The sequence below is a fragment of the Zalophus californianus genome, chromosome 11, assembly GCF_009762305.2.
Source record: "Zalophus californianus isolate mZalCal1 chromosome 11, mZalCal1.pri.v2, whole genome shotgun sequence".
In the NCBI taxonomy this organism is placed as follows: domain Eukaryota; kingdom Metazoa; phylum Chordata; class Mammalia; order Carnivora; family Otariidae; genus Zalophus; species Zalophus californianus.
In genome coordinates, this window is record NC_045605.1 from 55,528,376 (window position 1) to 55,550,827 (window position 22,452).

The 22,452-nt window shown below is 51.4% G+C and overlaps 1 protein-coding gene across 1 annotated transcript in view; it reads left to right on the plus strand.

The window, feature by feature from the left end:
* Nucleotides 1-627: 627 nt before the first annotated feature.
* Nucleotides 628-22,452, plus strand: part of LOC113913683 (guanylate cyclase D-like) — a 51,729-nt gene continuing 29,904 nt past the window's right edge. Inside the window, 7 exon segments of the mRNA XM_027577923.2 lie at nt 628-658; nt 833-884; nt 12,228-12,312; nt 14,066-14,471; nt 14,474-14,824; nt 17,250-17,545; nt 19,951-20,305. Coding sequence (XP_027433724.2) covers nt 628-658; nt 833-884; nt 12,228-12,312; nt 14,066-14,471; nt 14,474-14,824; nt 17,250-17,545; nt 19,951-20,305 — 1,576 coding nt within the window.

Sequence of the window (22,452 nt, forward strand, 5' to 3'; positions counted from 1 at the left end):
TCGGTCTCAGGGGCCCCAGCAGGAGCAGGTTTAGACCAGGCTGGCCCAGGTCCCACCCAACTCTACATTGCCTGCAGCTCCTTGGCAGTTTCTAGAAGAAAAAGGGCAAAACAAAGCATCACTGCTCCACTTTTGGTTCCTCTCCCCAAAAGGGGGGCTGATCCTGTGCAAGCCACTTTCAGAAATAGAAGCATGGCAGTGTGGACAATATTCTTGCTCAGGACCAGGGCCGCGGTCCAGGCCAGGGGACCAGCTTACCACTGGGGGCTCGCTTGCTGTTGTTGCTTGCCCCGGATACTTCCTCAGCCTGGCAAGGCTGCTTGCTCCTCCAGGGAAACATGGCATCGGGTTTCTGTTTATGCTTTTGAAGCCATCTAGAACGGCGCTTGGCCTTCTGCAGGGGGTCGCCTGGGGGTCGCCTGTCGTCAAGCTCATTCTGAGGCAGCTCAAGCCAGGCCTGGTCCCTGTGATAAATCCCTGGCAGGGCTCAGGAGTGACAGCAACACGGAAAAATACACGCCAACGGAAAAACCCTTGAAGTACCTGTTAGGTGGCAAATTCACACCCCGTTGCCAGAGGACGTGTGAGTCAAGTTCCACATTAAAATCAATTTCCCACGCTACTGAGATGCACCTGGAGCTCCTAGGCTGGCTGTCAGGTGGGTCTTTGGTATCCAGCCCGGGCAGCAGGATGGGGGCTCTCTTAACTCAGAGTCTCCAAGAACCTCTTCCAGCCTCTGAGCAGCTTCCCTCCCCCAAAACTGCCACACTCACCTAGAACTCACTCCATTCTGCAGGATCACTTTTACCCTAATACAACTCTGTTCTCCTAGACATCTCCTTAGGATCCTCAGAGACCACCTCGTACTTGCTGGGTGGCCTCGGGTAGGTCAGACCAACCTCTCTGAGCCAACAATGTGCACTCCCTAGAGTATATTTCATCTAATCCTCATGACGAGCCCAAACGGACACTTATTTTCGCATTTTACAAAAGGAAACAGCACTGGGTGTGAAGTACTCCCCAAGGTCCCCATTAGTGGGGGTGGACTCCTGGGTCTGTCTCTAGCCTGTGCTCTTTTCTCCTTGTTCTTCACCCCACGGACTCTGGTGTGGTCCCCAATGTCTCCGTTCCTTTTATCTGCCAGAGCTGCCAGCAAGCTTCCGGCCAGGCTCCCTGCGGGCTGCGGTGCCCTCCTGCAGGGCCAAGCCATGCTCCTCCACGCCAGTGATTGGAGCCTTGGTGCCCTCTGCTGGATAAAGTCTAAAATACCAGCTCGAGTCCACATTGCCACATTAATGTCTTCTTCAAAAGAACACTTATTTCTTCATCCATCCATCTGTCCAGCCTTCCGTTCACCCACCCAGGTGCTGACACATCCATCTGTCCATCCCAGTTTTGCTGATGTCCTGTAGCATCACCCTCACTCTCTGGGGCCCCCCGAAACCCCCCTAGCTCCTGCTCTACACCTGGCCTTGCACGGGCCTCAGTGATGAAGAGAAGGAAACCAGGAAGCCCCATGCTGTGTGCAGAGCACCTGCACAACCATTGTACCCTTTGTCTCTGCAACAACCCTGAGGAGGTTTAGAATTCGACCCCATTTAACTGATGAGGAAACTGAGCCCCGGAGAGGCAGCATGGTGCAGGAGACTGATTTCAAAGCAGGGTTCTGTCACTTACTAATTCTGTCACCTCAGGCAAGCTTCTTTTTTTTTTTAATATTTATTTATTTATGAGAGAGAGCAAGCGAGCAGGGGCTGACGGAGAGGGAGAGAGAGAATCTCAAGCAGACTCCCTGCTAAGCGTGGAGCCGGACGTGTGTCTCAAGTCTCCCCACCCTGAGATCATGACCTGAGCTGAAACCAAGGGTCAGACGTTCAACCGACTGAGCCACCCAGGTGCCCCTGCCACCTCAGGCAAGCTTCTTAAGCTCTACGAACCTCAGTCCCTCATCTGTAAGATCATCTCACACAACTTCCATTTATTATGCATATGCTATGTGGCAGGCCTGGCTTTGGGGAGACAGCACTGAGCAGGCCTGGGACGGCCCCTGCTCTTCCAAACCTCACACTATAGAGGCTACAACAAGGCTTCAAGGAGACAGGAGCATATCACGTGCCATATAAGTGACGATTCATGTCACGTCATCATCACTGCCTCTATGAGGAACAGGAAAGGATTTGGGGATGCTTTGCTGGGAAGAGAAAAGGTGAGGGAATGGTTGACATGACGTTAAAAAAAAAGGAAACACCCATGGGAGTTGAGGGCACCCATGGAGTCTGGAGTTAGAGCGATAAATTGAAATCCCAGCATTGCCCCTTAAGATTAAGCTGTGTGATCTGCAGCAAGTAACAACTTCACTGTGCTTTGGTCTTCTCATCACCGAATAGGGGTAATAATTCAACATATACTTATTATCTAGCTAGTAAGTGCTGGACAGGGTCTTGGGGACCCAGAAATGAACAAGACAGAGGTCTATCCTGAGAGTGTGAAGATTAAACGAATTATTACACGCCAAGCACCTAGAACAGCCCTAAACATGATATGCACTGTGTGTTCATTATTGTGATTATCCTGACTTTTGAGTATTTATTAGTACTTTATGTTTGTGATGCTTCTTGACTATCTGGCGCTGACGAAGGTGATGAGGGGCCAGCTTGTTCTGTGGGCAGAGTGTAGAACAGGGACCCGGGTGTCGAGGCTAGAGGGAGGCAGGACAGAAGCCTTAACAGCCAAGGACCCCCCAGCAGGGCAGCTGGTCCAGGGGCAGTGAGTGGCTCCAGTGGAGGTGTGCAAGCATGCCCGAGAGGTGGCACAGAGGCCACGTGAAGCTCCTTCCTCAGCTAAGGGCTGCCATTTTTCCGGAGGACAGATGGTGTGGACTCTAAGACCCCTGTAGAGAGCCCCCTAAGATGGAGAGGAAGAACCGCCTCCTGGTCTCAACCCTGATGCCAGGCAACTGCCCTCTGCTTGTGACTCCATCTCCACCAGGACCTGGGAGACCAGTGGAGACCTGACCAGCTCTCCCAGGAACAGCCTCCTGCTCCCAGACATGCCCCCACCCCTAGGACTTGCCTCCGGCAAGCGCCCAGCTGATGCTCCGTATCACGGTAGTATCACGGTAGTATTGCCATGACTCAGATGATCATTAGTAGTCGCACGGGATGTCGTGCATTTGGAAGGCCAGTCGGTGTATCAAGTGGCTGTGGCCCATGGCCCTGTGGCAACAATACTCATTATAAAGACAGTGGAGGCACCTGGCTTCTTCCTACAGCCCAAGAGAAAATATAGAGAAAATAAATGAAAAATTATGACCACATAATTGAGAAGATGCGTGAACAGTAGAAGGCTCCCATGAGAGCTTGAAGGAGTCCCTTATGCCCTGGGGCTGTGGGAGGGTAGCAGAACTGAACCCAGGTTCTGGTGGTAAAGGCTGCAGAGTCACGGCATCCCCAGCCCAGGCGCCTCACATTAAATGAAGGGTACTAACAAGGAAGGAGTGGGCATTGGGGAGACATGGTATGGGTTGAGAATTTCCACGGGCAAATTCCCCTGAACCTCCTTTGCCAGCAGAGGCAGCCCCTCCATACCTGTCAGAATGTACCCCTTCTCTGCATAAAAGACTTTCAGTGGTCCAACCAGGAGCAGTCCTTCCAGAAAGCTGATCCCTACGCTCCTCAGAATATACTCTTATCATTCTTAATGGGCCTCCAAGCCCATAACTGGAGTGTGCCATGGAGGAGAAATACAAATCCTACACCACAAGAAGATTGTCTATACAGTGAAATTCTTAGAAGACTTTGTCAATCTATATTGGCAGGAGCCTGTGGGAGTGGATTCCAAGGACGTTAGACCAAGGGGAAGAATTGTAAGACTTGACTGGGCCAAATTCACTGACAAATGCCCTAACCTGGGATTTGGGGTTTAATTTTTTCATTTGATCACCTAGAAGGGTTTTATTATTTATTTATTTATTTATTTATTTATTTATTTATTTATTTATTTATTTATTTATTTATGAGAAAGAGAAAGAGCACAAGCAAGGGGAGCGGCAGGTAGAGGGAGAGGGAGAAGCAGGCCTCCCACTGAGCAGGGAGCCTGATGCGGGACTCGATCCCAGGACCCTGGGATCACGACCTGAGCCGAAGGCAGACACTTAACGACTGAGCCACCCAGGCACCCCAAACCATAGTCTTTCTTGTGGACAACTTCTATCCATTTAAGAAGAAATTTATGACTTGTTCCTGGCCCCGGTAGAGACTGAAACACACCGCAGATAACCAGTGATTGTACCACCAGAGCTGACCAGTGAACTGGGTGTTATCTGATCCCCTGAACAATAATACTCTATGCACAGAAGCACTCCTTAAAAAAATGGAGGTGGCAAATGGGAGACCAAGGAGATGGTTCAAACTCCCATGGTACCTACCCCTGTTTTTTGCCACTTCTCCTTCAACCCGTACCCATGACCTTATTAGGAATTCCTCATCATCAGTTAGTGGAGGAGAAAAAAGTGCACCTGGTTCACGGATAGACACTATGATACACTGTGGACGGCAGCTGCGTTAGAACCAAGTGATGAAGGGAAATCTTCCCAGTGGGCAGAAATTCAGGGGGTCCCTCTCATTGTCCGTTTTGTGCAGAAGGGGGCGCCTGGGTGGCTCAGTCGTTAAGCGTCTGCCTTCAGCTCAGGTCATGATCTCAGGGTCCTGGGATCGAGCCCCACATCGGGCTCCCTGCTCCGCGGGAAGCCTGCTTCTCCCTCTCCCACTCCCCCTGCTTGTGTTCCCTCTCTCGCTGTGTCTCTCTCTCTCTGTCAAATAAATAAATAAAAAGTCTTTTTTTTTAAATTTTTTTTTAATTTTTTAATTTTTTTATTTTTTTTTATTTTATCTTTTTTTTTTTAAAGATTTATTTATTTGACAGAGAGAGAGAGACACAGCGAGAGAGGGAACACAAGCAGGGGGAGTGGGAGAGGGAGAAGCAGGCTCTCCGTCGAGCAGGGAGCCCGATGCGGGGCCTGATGAGGGGCTTGATCCCAGGACCCTGGGATCATGACCCGAGCCGAAGGCAGACACTTAACGACCGAGCCACCCAGGCACCCCAATAAATAAAAAGTCTTAAAAAAATTTTTGTGCAGAAGGAGAGAAGGTCTGAGGACCTAATTCACTTTGACTCATGGGTAGTTGATAATTAGTCATCTGGATGACCAAGGTCTTAGTATAAATGAAATTTGAAAATTGGTGTCAATGAGGTATGTGGATGGATCTCAGAATCATCACAGGGTATGAAGATACACATCTCACGTGAATGCCCCTGCAGAGGGCATCTATGACAGAGGAAGCCCTCAGTACTTCAGTGGACAAGATGAGCTGTGGCTATCAGTGAGCTTCTTCCCAGTCACCCCAAGTGCTTGTTCAATGGCCATACAAAGTGGCCCCGGCAGCCAGAATGGAGGCTGTGTGTGGGTTCCATAACATGGACTTCGTGCCTTATCTGACCACTGCCCCAGCTCAGTGCCCAACCTGCCAATAGCAGAGGCCATGCCAAACACAAAAACTGGCACCATTTCCCTCGGAGGATCAGCCAACTACCTGTTATATCAGATCTCTCCCCTCATAGAGGAGGCAACGCTTTTTCCTACTCACAGAGATAGGGCTGTAACTGTGTATAGATTTGCTTTCCCTGCCCACCATGCTTTTGCCAGAACCGTTATTCCTGGATTTACCATGGTGTCTTCTACAACAGTGATCCGACTAGGGGAGCAACTGACTGCAAACAAGCTGCAGCGGTGGGCTCACTGGTTGAGCTTCATCTCCCATCACCCAGAAGCATCTGGCCTGATGGACTGTGGAATGGTCTGCTGACACTCAGTTATAGAATGAGCTGGAGACACTAGCTTGTACTTACAGGAAGCAATATATACTTTATACTAGTGACCAACTGTGCTGTCTTCCTGTGGACAGAATGCACAGGTTGGAAACCAAAAAATAAAGAGCAGTGGTGTCTCTCACTCTTAGCGCACAAACTCACTGGAAGAATGTTTGCTGCCACCTATGCCTGATCTTGGACTTGGCAGTTCGGAGCACCTAGTTCCTAGGAGAGGAACAGTTTCACCGGAGGACACAGTAATTCATCTTAGGAATTGGAAGCTGAAACTGTCCCTTGACCATTTTGGGATCCTCATGACCCTGAATCAACAGGCAGAGAACGGAATTCACGACTATATAAGTCAAATGATGGGTCCCAACTGCTATGAGGAAGTGTCATTGTTGCCTTACAATGGGGCAGGGAGGACTGTGACCAGCACCCAGGACATTAACTGGGGAGGCTGTTAGTCCTTTCTTGCCACTGGGTTCTGGTCAATAGTAAATAGGGCAACCCAGTAAAGAGCAGGCCACTGAGGACTCAGTTCATTTGGGAATGAGGATTTGGATCACTACACCGGGTAGAGACTGTGCCACATACTTTCCCTTTGCCTGCCAGGTGATCTCTCCCCCTCCCTTACTCTGACCTGCGAGGCTGGCTTGTGTGGGAAACACCATCAAACCTCCATGCCTGCTGGCTTCTGCTTGGGTTTGACCAAGGAGAGACCTGGGAGATCAAAAAGAGTGCGGTCAAGAAATTTGTTTCCATTGCTGCTTCCCTGAAGGGTTGTCTCGAGCTGGCTGTATCCCTCAACCAGAGGTCATTGCCTCCATCAAGGCAGCCTTCTCTCATGACTTTATCCTCCTAGGGTCTAGTAACGGTGCCTGCCCCCCCTTTGGGGCCAGGAATGGTAGCAGCTCTGCTACTGCTAACCACAGGTGATAGCACTGGATTCTATATCCTTTTGTTAACAGTTCCTTGGTAAATAAACCCTCTTTGAATTATCCTACTTTGCATGTGCCTCTGCTTCTAGCTGGGATCCTGACTGGTATAAACTTTTCTTTCTTTAAACACCCCCCTTTCCTGTATGACTCAAGGGCACTGAGCACTTTCTTTTTAGAATCATGTGATCTGTATCTGCATCTAGTAAGTGTTTGGTAATGGTGATGATAGTGATTATTGTCATTATTAGTGTCCATAATTTACTGAATGCTTTAACACTCATTCACTGCTCCCCTGTGAGATAGATATTATAATAGTATCACCGAGTTTATAGATAAGGAAACTGAAGCTCAGAGAGGCTAAGTGACTCACCTAAGGTTACTCGGAGAGAGAATGATGGGTTGAAGATTTTAACTGAGGTCTGTAGGCCTCAGAGTTCCTTCCTGGTTACTGTGCCAGGATGAGTTTACCCACTCTGAGATAATAACTGATTATTCCTTCCATTCAAAAACTGTCCCCAGTGATTGTTCATGGCCCAAGTGTCTAAGAGTCAACCTTCATTCTCTTGGAGCAAATCATGTTGTTGCCTTGTTGTCTTGTATCAGTCCAGCAGATACCCTGGGCTGGAAATCCTAGTAAGTTTGTAACTACCGTCGGTCCGTTAGTGCAAGAATGATCTTTATGTGACCTTCCTAAGAGAAGATTTTAGACTAGATAACAGGGTCCTGCCTGGGGTATTGCAGAGAGCGAGAGAGAGATGATAGAAGTTAGGGGTGGAGTATGGGGGGAAGAAAAGAAGATGGCTCTCCTCTCCCCTTAGCAAAGTCATAAAGCAGGTGATGTTGATTTTCATAGGGAGGCTTGGGTTCTGGTTCTAGCCTCGACCCAGTTTGCTGTGGAGTGAACTCCTCCAGGCTGTCAGTTTCTTCTACTATAATATGCCTGTGGTGGACAGATTCTAAGGTGGCCTCCACAACTCCTGCATCCTGGCATTTGTGCCCTTGTATAACCCCTCCCTCTGAGTGTGGGTGGAACCTGTGACTTGCTTCGAACCAATAGAATATGGTAAAGAATATGGTATGATGCTACTCTGATGATTATGTTGCATTAGATTACGTTATGTTTTCTGAGACTGTCTTTCTAGAAGATTCTCTCTGTTGCTGGTTTTGAAGAAGCAGTTCTCGTGAATCCTATAGACAACAACCTGAAGGAGTTTGGAAACAGATCCTTCCCTAGGTGAGCCTCCAGATGAGTACTCAGCCTTGACCAGTGTCCTTACTGTAGCCTGTGAGACCCTAACCTGAAGTCCCACTAAGCTGCACCCATACCTATGATCCACAGAAACTGAGATAATACACATGTATTGTTTTAAGTCACTAAGATTGTGGTAATTTGTCATACAACATAAAAAAACTAATACAATGCATGATTTTTAAAAATGCTGGTTAAATTAAAAAAATTGGGGATGCCTGGGTGGCTCAGTCAGTTAAGCATCTGACTCTTGATTCCAGCTCAGGTCACGATCTCAGGGTTGTGGGATCAAGCCCCAACTCGGGCTCTGCTCAGAGGGGAAACTGCTTGGGATTCTCTCTCCTTCTCCTTCTGCACCTCCCCCCACCCCACACTAGCTCTCGTGCATGCTCTCTCTCTCTTAAATAAATAAATAAATCTTAAAAAAAATATTATACTGAATGTTGAAGAAGATTTGGTGAAATCTGTATACCTACACTGTTAATTGGTATTAACACTACTTTCTCTTGTTATGCAAGTTCTCAAACACAAGCAAAAGTAGGGAAAGTGGTTATAATTAACCCAAGTACAACCATAGCCTACATTCAAAAATTAAGATATTTTCATACTTCATTTATCTCTCTCCCTTTTGTATGATAATTTCAAAACCCGAGACATCATGTCATTTCCCTCTACATAATTCAAATATGCATAGTTGAAAACAAATGGCAAATTTCTTTACATAACCACCTTGCCATTAGTACACCTAAAAATCTTAAGAATAACCATGTATCAGCTACTGCTCAGTCCATATTCAAACATCTCCAATTACCTAAAGAATATCTTGACATTAATACATTATAATATGAAGCAATATGTAATGAGTACCTTAAATATGTTCCTATTCTTTGATCTAGGATGGCTATTCCTGAAGGTTTATCATAAAGAAAAAATTCAAAAGATGATAAAGGCATGATATCTATTAAAGAATTATTCATAATGGTGAGAAATTGCAAATAACTCAGATATATAGTATATGAGTCATGCTATATTCTGGAAAACACAGTCCTCATCAGTGTATCAATAGTGGGAGAGTGATTACAAAGATGTTAGGATATGAAGCAGTTCAGACATTGGCAACAGTAGGAAATTTCTACCACCCCTACTGGGGAAGGGAAAAGGGGGGAAGGAAGTGGTAATACCTGAGCCCAGAAATTGGAGCCACATCCAGAGGGGTATTTGAAGAGGCCAGAACCAGAGAGACATAGCTGTCACTGGGATACTTTCCACATGCGGGGGTGGGAGTAGGGGATCTCTGGCTTCTCTCTTTCTCCTTGCCTCCAATCTCCTGTGAGTGTCTCCTATTGGCTAGATCCAACCAGAAACCAGGGGCAAGGGATGCTGGGAATGAAGTTTTCAAGGTCAGCTCTCTGTGGGACAGAGGACCCTCTCTAACCTCTGTACTGGGAGCCCAGTCAGGTTTGGGGAGGTCAGTGAATGGATCTGAGAGCGAATAGGCATAAGTCTGGCACATCAACAAGGACCCTAAAATCCTTCCAGAACAAGATTAGGGCTAAAAATATCCAACAAAAAGATAATTACTAACTTATGACACATCCACCCAGTGTGTTCCTTGACCATTGAGATAAATATGAAGATTGTGTAGCAATATAGAAAATACTTATACTGAATTATAATACATTATTGCCCGTTGCTTTTTCTTTTTTATACCACCTATCACTTTGTAAAATAAAAAATAAATCTAACCATTTATCATGTGTATTGTTTGTTGATGCCCTACTCCTGTTAGAAAGTTAGTTCTGTGAGGGGAAAAACACTTTGGTTTTTTTGTTTGTTGCTATATCTTAAGTGAACAGTTCCTGAAACATAGTAGGTGCTCAGTAAATATTGTTAGTATGAATTAAGTGATGTGAACAAAGCAAAATACAACACCCACTTTACAAGGTTGTTGTAAGAATTAAATGAGTTGGGATCACTAGCACATAGCAAATATTTTGTGTACTTAGTAAAGGTCAGTTTTGCCTAAGTAGGAGAGAACAGATGGAAAAGGAAAAGTTGAAAATCCACTGGACTGTGGTATCTATTTGCAGATAAGGGTCCACCCCAAAAATGAAGATAGAAAAATCACCATTATAATCCCCCAAAATCAATGTGTTGTGATGAGCAGAAGCTTGGACGTGTAGTTGGCCCTGCCACTTACTAGCTCTGTGCCCTTGGTCAAATTACCTAACCTCTCTGGGTAGTATTTTCCTTATCTATTAAATGGGAATAACAGTAACACCTGTCTCACTGGGTTGTATAAATACTGCCCAGCACAGGGCTTGGCACATACTGGATGCTCAGTAATGCTGGTTACTTTAGCATTGGCCCATCCTTCCTTCCTCCAGGGAGTACAAGCCAGGCCTGGAGCTGTCCGAAGTGCTGAAGACATCCTCCCTCCCTCCTTCCCTCAGTTCCTTTGTCCTTCATTCTCCCCTTCCTTTCTCTACTTGGCTCCCCAGAGCCCTAGGGCTTGAATAGATCGAATTTTCCAAGTGGCTTCTTCATGCCCCTGAGGGGGACAGGGAGGAAATGAGCCATATATGAGGCACTCCTTGGACAAGAGGGCTGGGAAGCTGACAGGCAGCTGGAGCTGGAGTGTTAACCATGGGGGTTGTGGTGGGAATGGGGGCTCCCCAGGCTAGAACCTACTTGAAGAGCTTGACATCTGAGACCCTGGTGCAGCAATCTTAGGATCCGCAAAGAGACAGTGAGTCAGCCCCAATGGCACAGCATAGCACAGCATGGCAGGTGGGTCCTCGGGGAGCTGCCCTGAAGGAAGGCAAGAAGGGCCAGGTGGGGGGGTGTGTCAGCAGGGTGACCCTTGGCTACAGGACCTGAAGGGGCCCTGGCTGTAACAGGCATCCTCCGTCCTCCTTCCTTGGGTTCCTATTACCTTTTTTATTTTGCTCATTTGTCTTTTAATGCAGCCAAAGGCATCTTTATCTTTTTGGGTTCGGATACTATGAGTTGATTAATTCCATGGGCTTGGCTCTATGAGCCAAGCAATATGTGCCTAATCATTGGCATCCATCTCCTAGAGTCTAAAAATACAAATGGTTTTCCCAGAAGGGTGTTGAATTAACCCATTGTGCTGGAGGTGGCAGCATTGGCAGCTCACACACTCCTGGGGGAAGGGCTGACACATGGGACGTGGCCAGCTTCAGAGACAAAACAAATCAGTTCCTGATTTTTACTGACAACTAGAGCACTAGAGCTGAAGGATCTTTGGGGACCTACATCTAAACTAAGCCCTCCCTGTACAGACGGGAAAACCAAGGCACACCAAGGCTCCCCACAAGTCGGGAGCAGAGCTGGAGCTAAAAGTAGCTCCACGCCTGAGTTCTCTGAGCCCCTGCATGCCATCAGCTGCAGGATTCCTGGGACGCTGAGTGTGGCCAGCGGGACCGTGGGGCCAGGGGAGCTTGCTGCTGCTTTGTGAGACTGAAGGAAATCCATATGCCTTCTGTGCCTCAGTTTCTCCATCTGTACACAGAGGGGTAGGTCTTCAAGGATCCTTCATCTGTGATGTTCTAGGTGTTTGATAAAACGGGGGTTATTGTCTTTGGTTGGGAAGTAGGAAGTCAAGCTCCAATTCCAACTCAGCTCTAACTTTTGGCGAGAGCTCGGACATCACGTGGCTGTTCCACCAGAGTCAGTTTCCTCCTCTGAAGAAGAGGGTAAAAGGTCTCTTCTTGGGGGTCTCGGAGAGGACAAGGCAAAGTAGTGGATCACAGGTGCTTTGGAAAGTACAAATTAGGGGGGAGGCAGTTGTCATTCGTATCAGGCGAGTAGGCTTACGTTTCCAACCGGAAACAATTAGCTCTCTGGGAGCCCTGAACGAGCCCAGCTGCTCCAGAGGGGTTCATCCCGAGGGGTGGGGTTGCTAGGAGACCACTTGGCACATCATGACAGAGGAGGAGGGAGGGCCCAGGGTGCTCCTCGGAAGCTGGCAGGAGAGCAGCCCTCCCCAAGTCCCTGAACCCGGAGCGGGGAGAAGGGTAGCATCCCAGTGTTGGCCAGCACTGCCGACTGGCTACTCTCCCAGATAGGGAGGCTGAGCCCTCAAGGGGGGGCGGGGGCAGGGGCAGGGCTGCGGCTGAAACTCAGGCCTCCACCTCCCTGTCCAGCTCTTTCTACACCACAGTAGCCCGGCCGCTCCTCAAAGATCCCAAGATGGTGATGATCGTGGCAGTGACAGTGCTGGTGATGATGGTAACTCTTCTGAGTAAGTACCCTCGTACTCCCATTCAGCAAGTACTACTTACTACTTACTTACTTCCCTACCATAATGATAGCCCCAGTGTAGATACTCTACGCATTTTAGTTTTTGCCACAATATCTGCCAGATAGCTACTGTCATCTCCACTTTACAGACAAGAAAATGGAGGCCAGAGACGTTAAGCATCTCATCCAGGGTTAGGGACAAGTGAGTGATAAAATCAGGATTTATTCCGCTCTGTGATTCCAAGGACCTTCTTACTCCTCTGCACTGAACATAATTTCCTTTTTTTTTAAAGATTTATTTATTTATTTAAGAGAGAGAGCACAAGTGGGAGGGGCAGAGGGAGAGGGAGAGAGACTCTCAAGCAGGCTCCGTGCTCACACGGGACTCGATCTCACAACCCTGAAATCACGACCTGAGCCGAAACCCAGAGTTGGACGTTTAACCAACTGCACCACCCAGGCGCCCCTGAACATAATTTCTAAGGACCTCCTCTGCACAGACCATTGCTGTTGACATTGAGAAGTCATCCCCTTACTCTCCTGACCTGCACTTCCAAGCGTAAGCTGCTTCCAGCTTGCCTCCCCTGGGAAGCCCTCCCTAAGCTCACAGCACCTCCTTACTGGTCCTGCTTACTGCCTGCACTTGTGGTCAGCTCTTCTCTTGGCTGGAACTTACATCCCTACCGGCCCGGCAGCTTCTTAAGGGCGAGATTGGATTTTATCCATATGGGGCACCCAGAGTGGAAGGCTGCTGGCTGCACTAAGGGGGTGGGAGGACTTGGCCAAGGGCTGTGCCTGGGGAATGGGCCATGACCAGGCTGTAGGCAGAGGCCAAGCAGAAGTGGCAGGGTTGCAAGGTGGACACCGAAGTCCTGGGAGAGTGGGATGGAGTGGGAGGTGCTCTAGTCCAAATGTCCTTGTCAAGGAGGTCCTGTGTGGGGTGGAGGATGAGTTAGAGAGATTGTCCTCATCCTGGCTCTCTGCCAACTCCATTCAGTCCCCCTTAGTTTCCTCGTCTGTACCGTGGAGACAGAATGACCTTTGTCTGAACAGGGCTGTGCGGATTAGAGAGAGGACTGTGCACGTGCATTGTAAACCCACTTGCTACAAACGCGCTTGTGCTATGGGGCCCGGAGTCCAGCGGAGTCAAGAGCTGGGGGATGGTGCTCGGCGGTAGTGCTGGGCTTGAGGGGATGGGGCAGGGGACTCTCAGAGGGGCACCAGGAGAACTGGCCCGATTGGGATGAGTGCAAGACACAAACAGATAATAGGTTGAGAAAAGCAGGATTTATGGAACACCAAAGTACCAGGGACTGCACTAAGTGCTTCATGTCATGCCCACTTAATCATCGCAGTCCCTGCATAAAGTAGGCTTTGTTTCCCACATTTCTATAGAAGAAGGAAGTGAGGGTCAGAACCTCAGAGATGGGTCTAGGGCAACAAGGCGGGGAAGCAGTGAGACAGGGCTGGATAGCTCTGACTCTGGAGCCCACAATGAGTGACTGAGCTTCAGCCCAAGATCATGCATGGGCATCACCAGGCTGTGAGTCGGTCTTGGGGAGGATGTTAGGCCCCTAAAGCAGGGTGGGGGGAGTCTTCAGACATGATGGGTCCAAATCCCTCATTTTATCAGTGAGGAGGCTGAGGTTCTGGGAAGCAGTGCCATTTGCTTCAAAATCACGCTGGGAGTAATGGCAGAAAGTGCTAGAGCGCAAACTTTATTCTTGTCCCCCTTTCCCAGGACTTACAGGGGGGCTTGTACCCTGAAAGTTGGTGCCGGGTGCTGCCACACGAGAAGATGTGCCTGCCCTCCCAGGGCCCATGGGCGGCCACTGTCAGTCATCCGAGGACAGCCTTTTTCCCTCCTCTTCTCTCTGTGGTGCCTTGGGGTGTCCTCCTGTGGGTTGGCTCCCTCCCCGATCTGGCCCTGGGGGCAGGGACCTTCACCTTAGGGGTGCTGGGTCCTTGGGACTGTGACCCCATCTTTGCCCAGGCCCTCCCTAGTGTGGCTGCCCAACTGGCTGTGGACCAAGCCAACCGGGATTCCTCACTGGTGCTGGGTTCAAGGCTGGTTTCCGTGGTCCTCCCCACAGGCTGTGACACCCCTCATGCCCTGGCCACGTTCCTGACCCACAAGAATACCACAGCTGCTTTGTGGGCCCTGTCAATCCCGGTTACTGCCAAGCAGCAGCCCTGCTGGCTCAAGGCTGGGGCAAGACGCTTTTCTCTTGGGCGTGCGGAGCTCCAGAAGGAGGAGGTGAGCTAGTGCCCACCTTGCCTTCGGCTGCCCACGTGCTGCTGTCTATCACGAGACACTTTGGCTGGGCACATGTGGCCATCGTGTCCTCCCACCAGGACATCCGGGTGGCTACAGCCCGGCAGGTGGCCATGACTCTCAGGACACATGGGCTGCCTGTGGGGCTGGTGACCTCTCTAGGACCCGGAGAGCAGGGGGCCACGGAGGTCCTGGAGCAGCTCTGCAGTGTGGACGGCCTGAAAAGTAAGTGTACCTGGGTGCCTTCCTCCTGTGGGCACAGGACTTCCTATGGCCACGAAGACACTGGCCTGAGCCCTTGACCACAGCCCTGCAGTTTATCTCGCAGCAGCCTGTGAGCTAGTCCTGTTGAGCTCTGCACTTTGCAGCTCAGAGAAGGTATGTAACTGGCAAGCAGTGCGGACGGATTTTGAGCTCTGATTCAAGTGTTGGTTGTGGAGTGGGAGCCAAAGCTTCCTTGCTTCCCGCCTGGCACACTGAAGGAAATGAGAGCGAAGCAGTACTTGAGCCCAGGAAGGCAGCTAGAGTCAGAATCACTTTTTTTTTTTTTTTTTTTTTTTTAAGATTTTATTTTTAAGTGATCTCCACACCCAACATGGGGCTTGAACTTACAGCCCGGAGATCAAGAGGGGCATGCTCTCCTGACCGAGCCGGCCACTTCTTGCCTTTATCAAGCCCCTGCCGCGCCGAGTGCTGGGTCACGTCGGGGCACAGGACCGACAAGGGGTGGGTCTCCGGGGGCAACGATGTGATGGAGAGACAGGAATATAAGCAGGTGGTTATGACAGAGAGGTCAAGGCCATCCGAGGGAATAGAGGCTTGGAGAATGAGACGAGGTTTAGGGCTCGGCCCTGGGGGTCTGAGGCTTCTTGGAGGAGGCGGCAAGTGCCTATCTTTCAGGAAGTCGTCAGCTAGGGAGAGGCACGGTGGGGAGACTGTAGGGCAGGGGCGGCTCCTGGAGAACAGAGGGACCTTAAAGTTAGTCTAGACTGGGGTTATTTCAAACTGTGGCTTGTGGCCCACTGGGGCCAAGAAACTGGCGAATCGAGACGAGCAGTACCAAAAAAGAAAGAATGGGCTAGAAAGAGAGAAGAACGGAACTCAGTGGGAGAGAGGAAGTGGAATGGGACAAGAGGGGCCTGCAGCCTGAGCCCGAGGAGGGCGGGTGGGCAGCCCCCGAGCTCGTGCGGCCGAGAGCTCGCGCCAGGTGGACAGCGAGACCTGGCCCAGGCGTGCCCGCTACCCGTTAGGAACAGGACCTCACTTCTGTGAGCCCCGGTTTTCCAGTAGGTGAGATGGGGATAATGACAGTCACCTCACAGGGTCATGAGCAGCAGCTGCTTGTGGCTGAGCGCTTTGTCAACACCTCATTCAGCCAAGAGCCACTGAGCCCTGCCCTGGGCCCGAGGCTGGCTGGGCTCCAGGGAAGAGGTGGGGAGAGGGTGCCCAGGCCCCAGCCGTGAGGAGCTCCAGTCTGGCAGGAGCTGCTTCGCTTGGGGGTGGGGAGGGCTTCCCAGAGGAGGTGACACCAGGCAGGGCCTGAGAAGGAGAAGCTGATTGCAGGCGGCAATGGGGAGGAAGGCGCTCCAGGCAGAGGGATGAGCTAGTGCAAGGGGATGGAGTTACATGTCCATGGGACTGGGACAATGGACAGCTCAGTTCTGTGTAGCCGGAGCTGGGCGGCAAGGGGTAGGGGACACCTCATCAGACTCCTTCCCCACCCCTGTTGCAGAGTATTTAGTTCCAACCAAATTGCCGGCTTTCAGGAGCCAGGAGGCTGAGTGGTTCAGGGCATATTCTTTGGGATCAGATTGCCGGAGGCACACTCCTGGCCCCAGCTCTTGCCAGCAGTGTGACCTCAGGCAACCCACTAAACCTCTCTGGGCAATAGTGTCCTCCCCGTGACATGAGGTTAATAAACCCCCTGCATCCCAGTCCACGCTGCCTCCCAGGTTGTGGATATCAGCTTTCTCCTGTGGCCAACTGCAGACCAGCGCCCCCAACTTACCAAACAAAGGGTTTTTTTGATTAGAAGCCTTAGCCGACAGTGCAGAAGAGATGGGGCAAAGGAAGCGCTGGTTCTCTTTTTTCCCAGTCCTGGTGAGTGAGTCTCTGCGGGTCATCCCCTCTCCGCCGGCACAGGGAGCAAGAGGCTTGTGGCCCACGGCCTACACGGCATGGCCACCCAGGGGCTCAGCAGAGCCCAGGGCTCCAGGCTCTGACTTCCACATGACCAGGGGCCCCCAGGCACCAGCAAGGAGACCCCCCAGCCTTCTTGGGTGGCTCTGTTTTCCTGGATTTGCTAGAGAAAGGGATTGCAGCAGGAACCTGAGTGGAGACCCTTTGTTGGCTGAGGTTGTAGCCCTGGTCAGGGACCCAGGTGGAGAAGAGGAAGGATACAGGGAACCCCTACCTTGGATAGATGTGTGAGACCCTTGCCTCGGGCAGGGGCTCTCTTCTGTCCTGGGGGCCTGGGGACCAAATTGGCTGCCTTATCACCAAGGGCCTATCTCTGTCGCGAAGGCAAAGAGGAGTGAGTTCATGGTAGGGGAGCTGACCGGAGAGTTAGGAGCAGCTCTCCCGGGCCACAGATCCTGGGCGTCGGGGAAGGCCAGCAGAGGCAAGCCTGCCGCTTCTCCCTGCCCCCCGGTTGTGGTGCTTTGCATGCACTCGGCGCTCCTGGGAGGCCCGGAGCAGACCGCCCTGCTGAGCCAAGCGTGGGCCCAGGGCCTGGCAGATGGGAGGCTGGTCTTCCTGCCCTACGATACCATGTTCTTCACCTTGCCCTACCGCAACCACTCCTACCTGGCTCTCAGCGACAGCGGACCCCTGCAGGAGGTCTACGACGCCGTGCTCACCATCAGCTTGGAGTCCAGCCCTGTGGACAAGGCCTCTGAAGCTGCCAGGGCCAGTGGAGAGGTGGCCGCCTACCTGGAGCCAGAGCAGGTGGGTCCGTCCGGGCCCTGCGAGGCAGGCAGGTTACGTGTGCCCCCCATGTACTCTAGGCCTTCCTGGCCTTGGCCAGCTACCCACCCGGCCGGCCAGCCCCAGCTCCACTGTGGGCACATGACCTGTCCCTTACTGGACAAAGTGTCCCTGCCTAGTCCCTAGGGATACTCTCTCCATCTCTAGTTCTCACTGTCTCTCTCTCCCTCTCTCGTGTCTGTGTGTGTGTGTGCACGTGCTTGCTTGTGTGTGGGTGCCTATTAATCGCTCTTGGCCCGCTTCATCAATTCTCCCTCTCTTGTGACTTTTTGCTTCTATTTTTCTATCTCCAGCTCAGCGCTTGCAATTTTCATTTCTGGCCCAGCTGCTCTTTCTCTCACAAACATTCTCCCTCTGCATCTGCCTAGCAAATTGTGCAGAGCAGTAGGAGAGATGCTGGGGTGTGGGAGAATGGGAAGGTTTCCTGGAGTCACTGCTGTGAATCTGAGGGGAGCCAGCGGGGCGGGGGGTGTGGGTGCCGGCTCAGCTTTGGCGTACGGCACTCAGCCGCTTGAGTCCCCCTTGGGATGTCTGTTTCTTGGTGACAAGGAGACGACCGTGTCTGGAGGTGATGACAGGGATGCAGATGCTGATGGAAGGTCTTGTAACGAAGCATTCATCTGACAAATGTGAATTGGGTCCCTCTGCTGTGCCACTGGGCCAGGCCTCAGGGACACAGCAATGGATAAGACAGACCTGGCCTTAGGGAGCTTCCATTAGGGTGAGACAGATAATATCCAAGCAACCGTATAACGAATTCAAATTGTGATAATGTCGCCAAGAAAATGAAACAGGATAAAGTGACAGAGAGTGGCCGGGATGGAGAAGTGGGCAACAGGAGTTAGGACAGGCAGGGGGGCCCACTGTGAAGAGGTGGCTCTTGAGCTGAGTCCTGAATGGGAAGGAAGCAGCCAGGGTGCAGATCTGGGTGAGGAGCGACCAGCCAGGGGCAGCGTTAGGTGTAAGGCCTGGAGGCAGAGTGAGCTTTGGAGGCTAGAGGAATAGGCAGAGGGCGTAGAGAGGCTGGACTGTCATGAAACGTGGGAACAGGGGTCTGAGATGAGCTTCGGGCCAGGCCATGTGAGGCATTTTATGCCAGCGTAAGGAGTTTCAAATTATACGTGAAATGGGAAATGATCAGCAGGTTTTAAGTAAGGAATAATTTGATTCATTTTTTTTTTAAGATTTATTTTAGAGACACAGAGAAAGAGAGAATGAATGGGAGGGGCAGAGGGAGAGGGCGAGAGAATCTGAAGCAGATGCCGCGCTGAGTGCACAGCCCAACCCCGGTCTCGATCCCATGACCCTGAGATCATGACAGGAGCTGAAACCAAGAGTTGGCTACCTAACGCCTGCACCTAATCCAGGCACCCCTTGATTTATGTTTTTTAAAAAAAATCGCTTTGGGACGCCTGGGTGGCTCAGTTGGTTAAGTGACTGCCTTCGGCTCGTGTCATGATCTCAGAGTCCTGGGATCGAGTCCCGCATCGGGCTCCCTGCTCCTGCTTCTCCCTCTCCCACTCCCCCTGCTTGTGTTCTCTCTCTCGCTGTGTCTCTCTCTGCCAAATAAACAAAATCTTAAAAAAAAACACTTTGGTTGCCTGAGTGGCCTGAAGAGACCCCGATGAAGCAAGGAGGCCTTTAGGAGGCTCCTGTGTGGGCCGGGTGAGCAGTGAGGGGGCCTGGACCCAGGTGGCAGAAGCAGAGGGGGTGAGGAGTCAATTGGGTTGGGAATAAGTTCTGAAATAAAACCAAAAAGATTCAGGGCGCCTGGATGGCTCAGTTGGTTAAGCAGCTGCCTTCGCCTCAGGTCATGATCCTGGAGTCCCGGGATGGAGCCCGCATCGGGGTCCTTGCTCGGCGAGGGGCCTGCTTCTCCCTCTAACCCTCCCCGCTCTCATGTACTCTCTCTCTCTCTCTCTCTCTCTTTCTCACTCTCTCAAAATAAATAAATAAATCTTAAAAAAACCCCAAAAAACAAAAAGATTCAATGACGAATGGGAAGAGAGAAAGAGAGGAGTCGGGAATAAAACCTAGACTTGAGACACCAGGTGGTAGTTCCGTTTCCCAGAGTGAGGGAGGAGTGGGGTTTGGGCAACAGAACTAGGCAGAAACCTTGAAGAACAGGAGTTCCATTTCGGACATATCAGGCCGGTTTGAGGTGCCTGTGCAGCATTGGAGTTGGTGGTGGCCAGGGAGACTGTGACACCACTGAGTGGGGACTAAGGTCATGGTGGGACCACAGAGAGGGCTGCGTTGAGGGCAGGATGGGGTGATAATCCACATGATTGTGGCTGGCAGGGCTCAGAGATGTCTAGGAGTCAGTGCTATGGGGTTGAGGGGTTGAGGGACCTTCTCTTCCACAGGTGTCCCCGCTCTTTGGGACCATCTATGATGCTGTTGTCCTGCTGGCCCATGCCCTGAACCGCTCTCAGAGCCATGGTGCCGGGCTCTCAGGGGCCCACTTGGGGGACCACACAGGGGCTCTGAACGTGGCTGGCTTTAGCCAGAGGATCCGGATGGATGAGAAGGGCAGGAGGCTGGCTCAGTATGTGATTTTGGACACAGATGGTCGGGGAAGCCAGCTGGTCCCCACCCACATTCTGGACACAGGCACGTGGCGAGTGCAGCCCCTGGACAGGGCCATACACTTTCCAGGAGGGGCCCCTCCGGCACGTGAGTCCAGCTGCTGGTTTGACCCCAATATGCTGTGCATGAGAGGTAATTCATCGTCCATCCATCCATCCATCCATCCATCCATCCATCCATCCATCTAGCTGTCCATCCATCTAATGCATTTTCCTCTTCCTGGAGTGCTCCCCGCCTTGCCTGGTTAAATCTTATTTGTCTTACCTGTCAGGGCTGGGACCCCTCTTCCGTGATCCCCACAGCACCTGGGTGAATTGCTTTATGTTCATAGGGTGTGTGCCCGCGCTGCGGAGGACCAGTGTCACCTGTTCCCTCGACTAGCAAGTAGCTCACGAAGCTACCTTCCCCTAATTGTTTCTTTGCCCCTTGTCTTCCACAAATGCTGCTGGAGGACCTCCCACATGTCAGGCACTGTGCACAGCCCCAGGGATATAGGAGTGAATGAAATGATGTCCCTGCCCTCATAGAGCTGATGTACTTGAAGACCAGCACCAGGGCCTGCTTTCCAGGGGCCTCTGTCTGGTGGCAGAGACAGGGACAGCTGAAAACAACACAACACAGTGTGATCAGAGCCATGAATGGGGAAGCCAGGGGCTGACGGAGCCCACAGAAGATCCTCCTCTGTCAGCCCTGGCTCACAGACTTCACCGTCTAGCTGGTTTCAATTCATTCACTCAACAAATCAGTCAGCAAACATTTATCGAACATCCACTGTGTCCTAAGCTCGAGCTGAGAATTGAGGATGCAATGGCAGATAAGAGTCCTTCTCACAGCCAGCACCCATGATGAAGCTCACCAACTAACGGGGGACAGGGGTAGGGCAGGTGCTCTGGGACAGGGCTCTGGGAGGGGAAACCAAGAGGTGGTGGGAGCCTGAGTAGCAGTCTCGGCCACAGGATGTGTCTTCTCTCAGGGATCTGAAAATGACAACTCACGCTCTAGCCCAGGGTTGTCATGATTATCTCCAATACAACTGATCAGGCATCATGGATTGAGAGACCAGACAGCAGGGGCTTTGGGGCAAATGTGCTTAGTGCTGCTGCTGACTAGCTGTGTGACCTTGGGCAAGTTGCATACCCTCTCTGGGTCTCCCTCTCTCATGTATAAATAGGAACAAACACCTAGCACCCTCAAAGGCTTGTCCTTGTACGAGGGGCAAGGCAGAGCCCAGGAGCAGGGCTTGTACTTCGAGGAGATGGGAAGGGGCTGTGTGGTCACAGGTTCTCAGTGAAAACCACTCCCTCAGGGGGCACTTAGGAACGCCAGGACCGGCTGGACTTGTCCTGTCCACGGCTGGCTTCCCTGCCGCCTGAGTCTCAGGCGTCTTGTTGGCAAGAGGATGTGCCACGTTCTTTGTTTTCTCTGATTATCTCTGTCTTGAAATGTTAACCTCAGAGATTCATTCATTCACCTCTCCTTTCAGCCTCCGCCGTATTCCTTGACTCCCTTTGGGAGCAAGATTCCTTGAAATGGTGTCCATGCTAAGGGGATTAAATGTCACTTCCCCTTTTCTCTTGCACCCGCTCCACGGACCCACCACTGTCGAACAGGAGCAGCCATATCGAGGCCCCCGTGGCCTCCATGGGGCTGAGGTCCAGTGCTTGCTGTCAGTCTGTGCCTTGCTTGGCCAGGGAGTGGTCAGCTCCACTGCCTCCTCCCTGCCGCCCCGTCGCTCTCCAGCCTCCCCTGCTCCTTCTCCGGCACCTGTCTGTTCTCCTGCAGTCCTGACGTGTTACCACCGACTCCTGTGGCCTCGGGGGCTTTGAGCCTTTCTGTGTTCTCTCTGCACTCACTCCCTTGGCGTCTCATCCATTCTTGTGGCCCCCAGATTGACGTCTCCAGCCTGTTGGCTCCCACACTCTGTTTCTGCCCCACCTCCTACTGGACAAGTCCAGTAAGACGCTACCTGCAGGTCTCGTGGGCATCTCAGGCTTGATGTTGTCTGACCCTGAACTCCTGGTCTGCCCCCCAGCCTGCTTCCCATCATCTTCCCCATTGCAGGTAATGATCCCCCAACCTCCCAGAGGCGCAGGAACCTTCTGTCTCCTCACACCCCACATCTGGTCGGTCAGCACGCCCTGAGGGCTCCGTCTTTAGAATTTGCCCAGAAGCAGAGCTGTTCCCATTACTCACTGCGCCCTCCCTGGGCCAGGCCTTCATCACCTCTCACTGGATTGCTACCCTGCTTCCCCCTTGTCCTTGTACAACCTGGCAGGTTG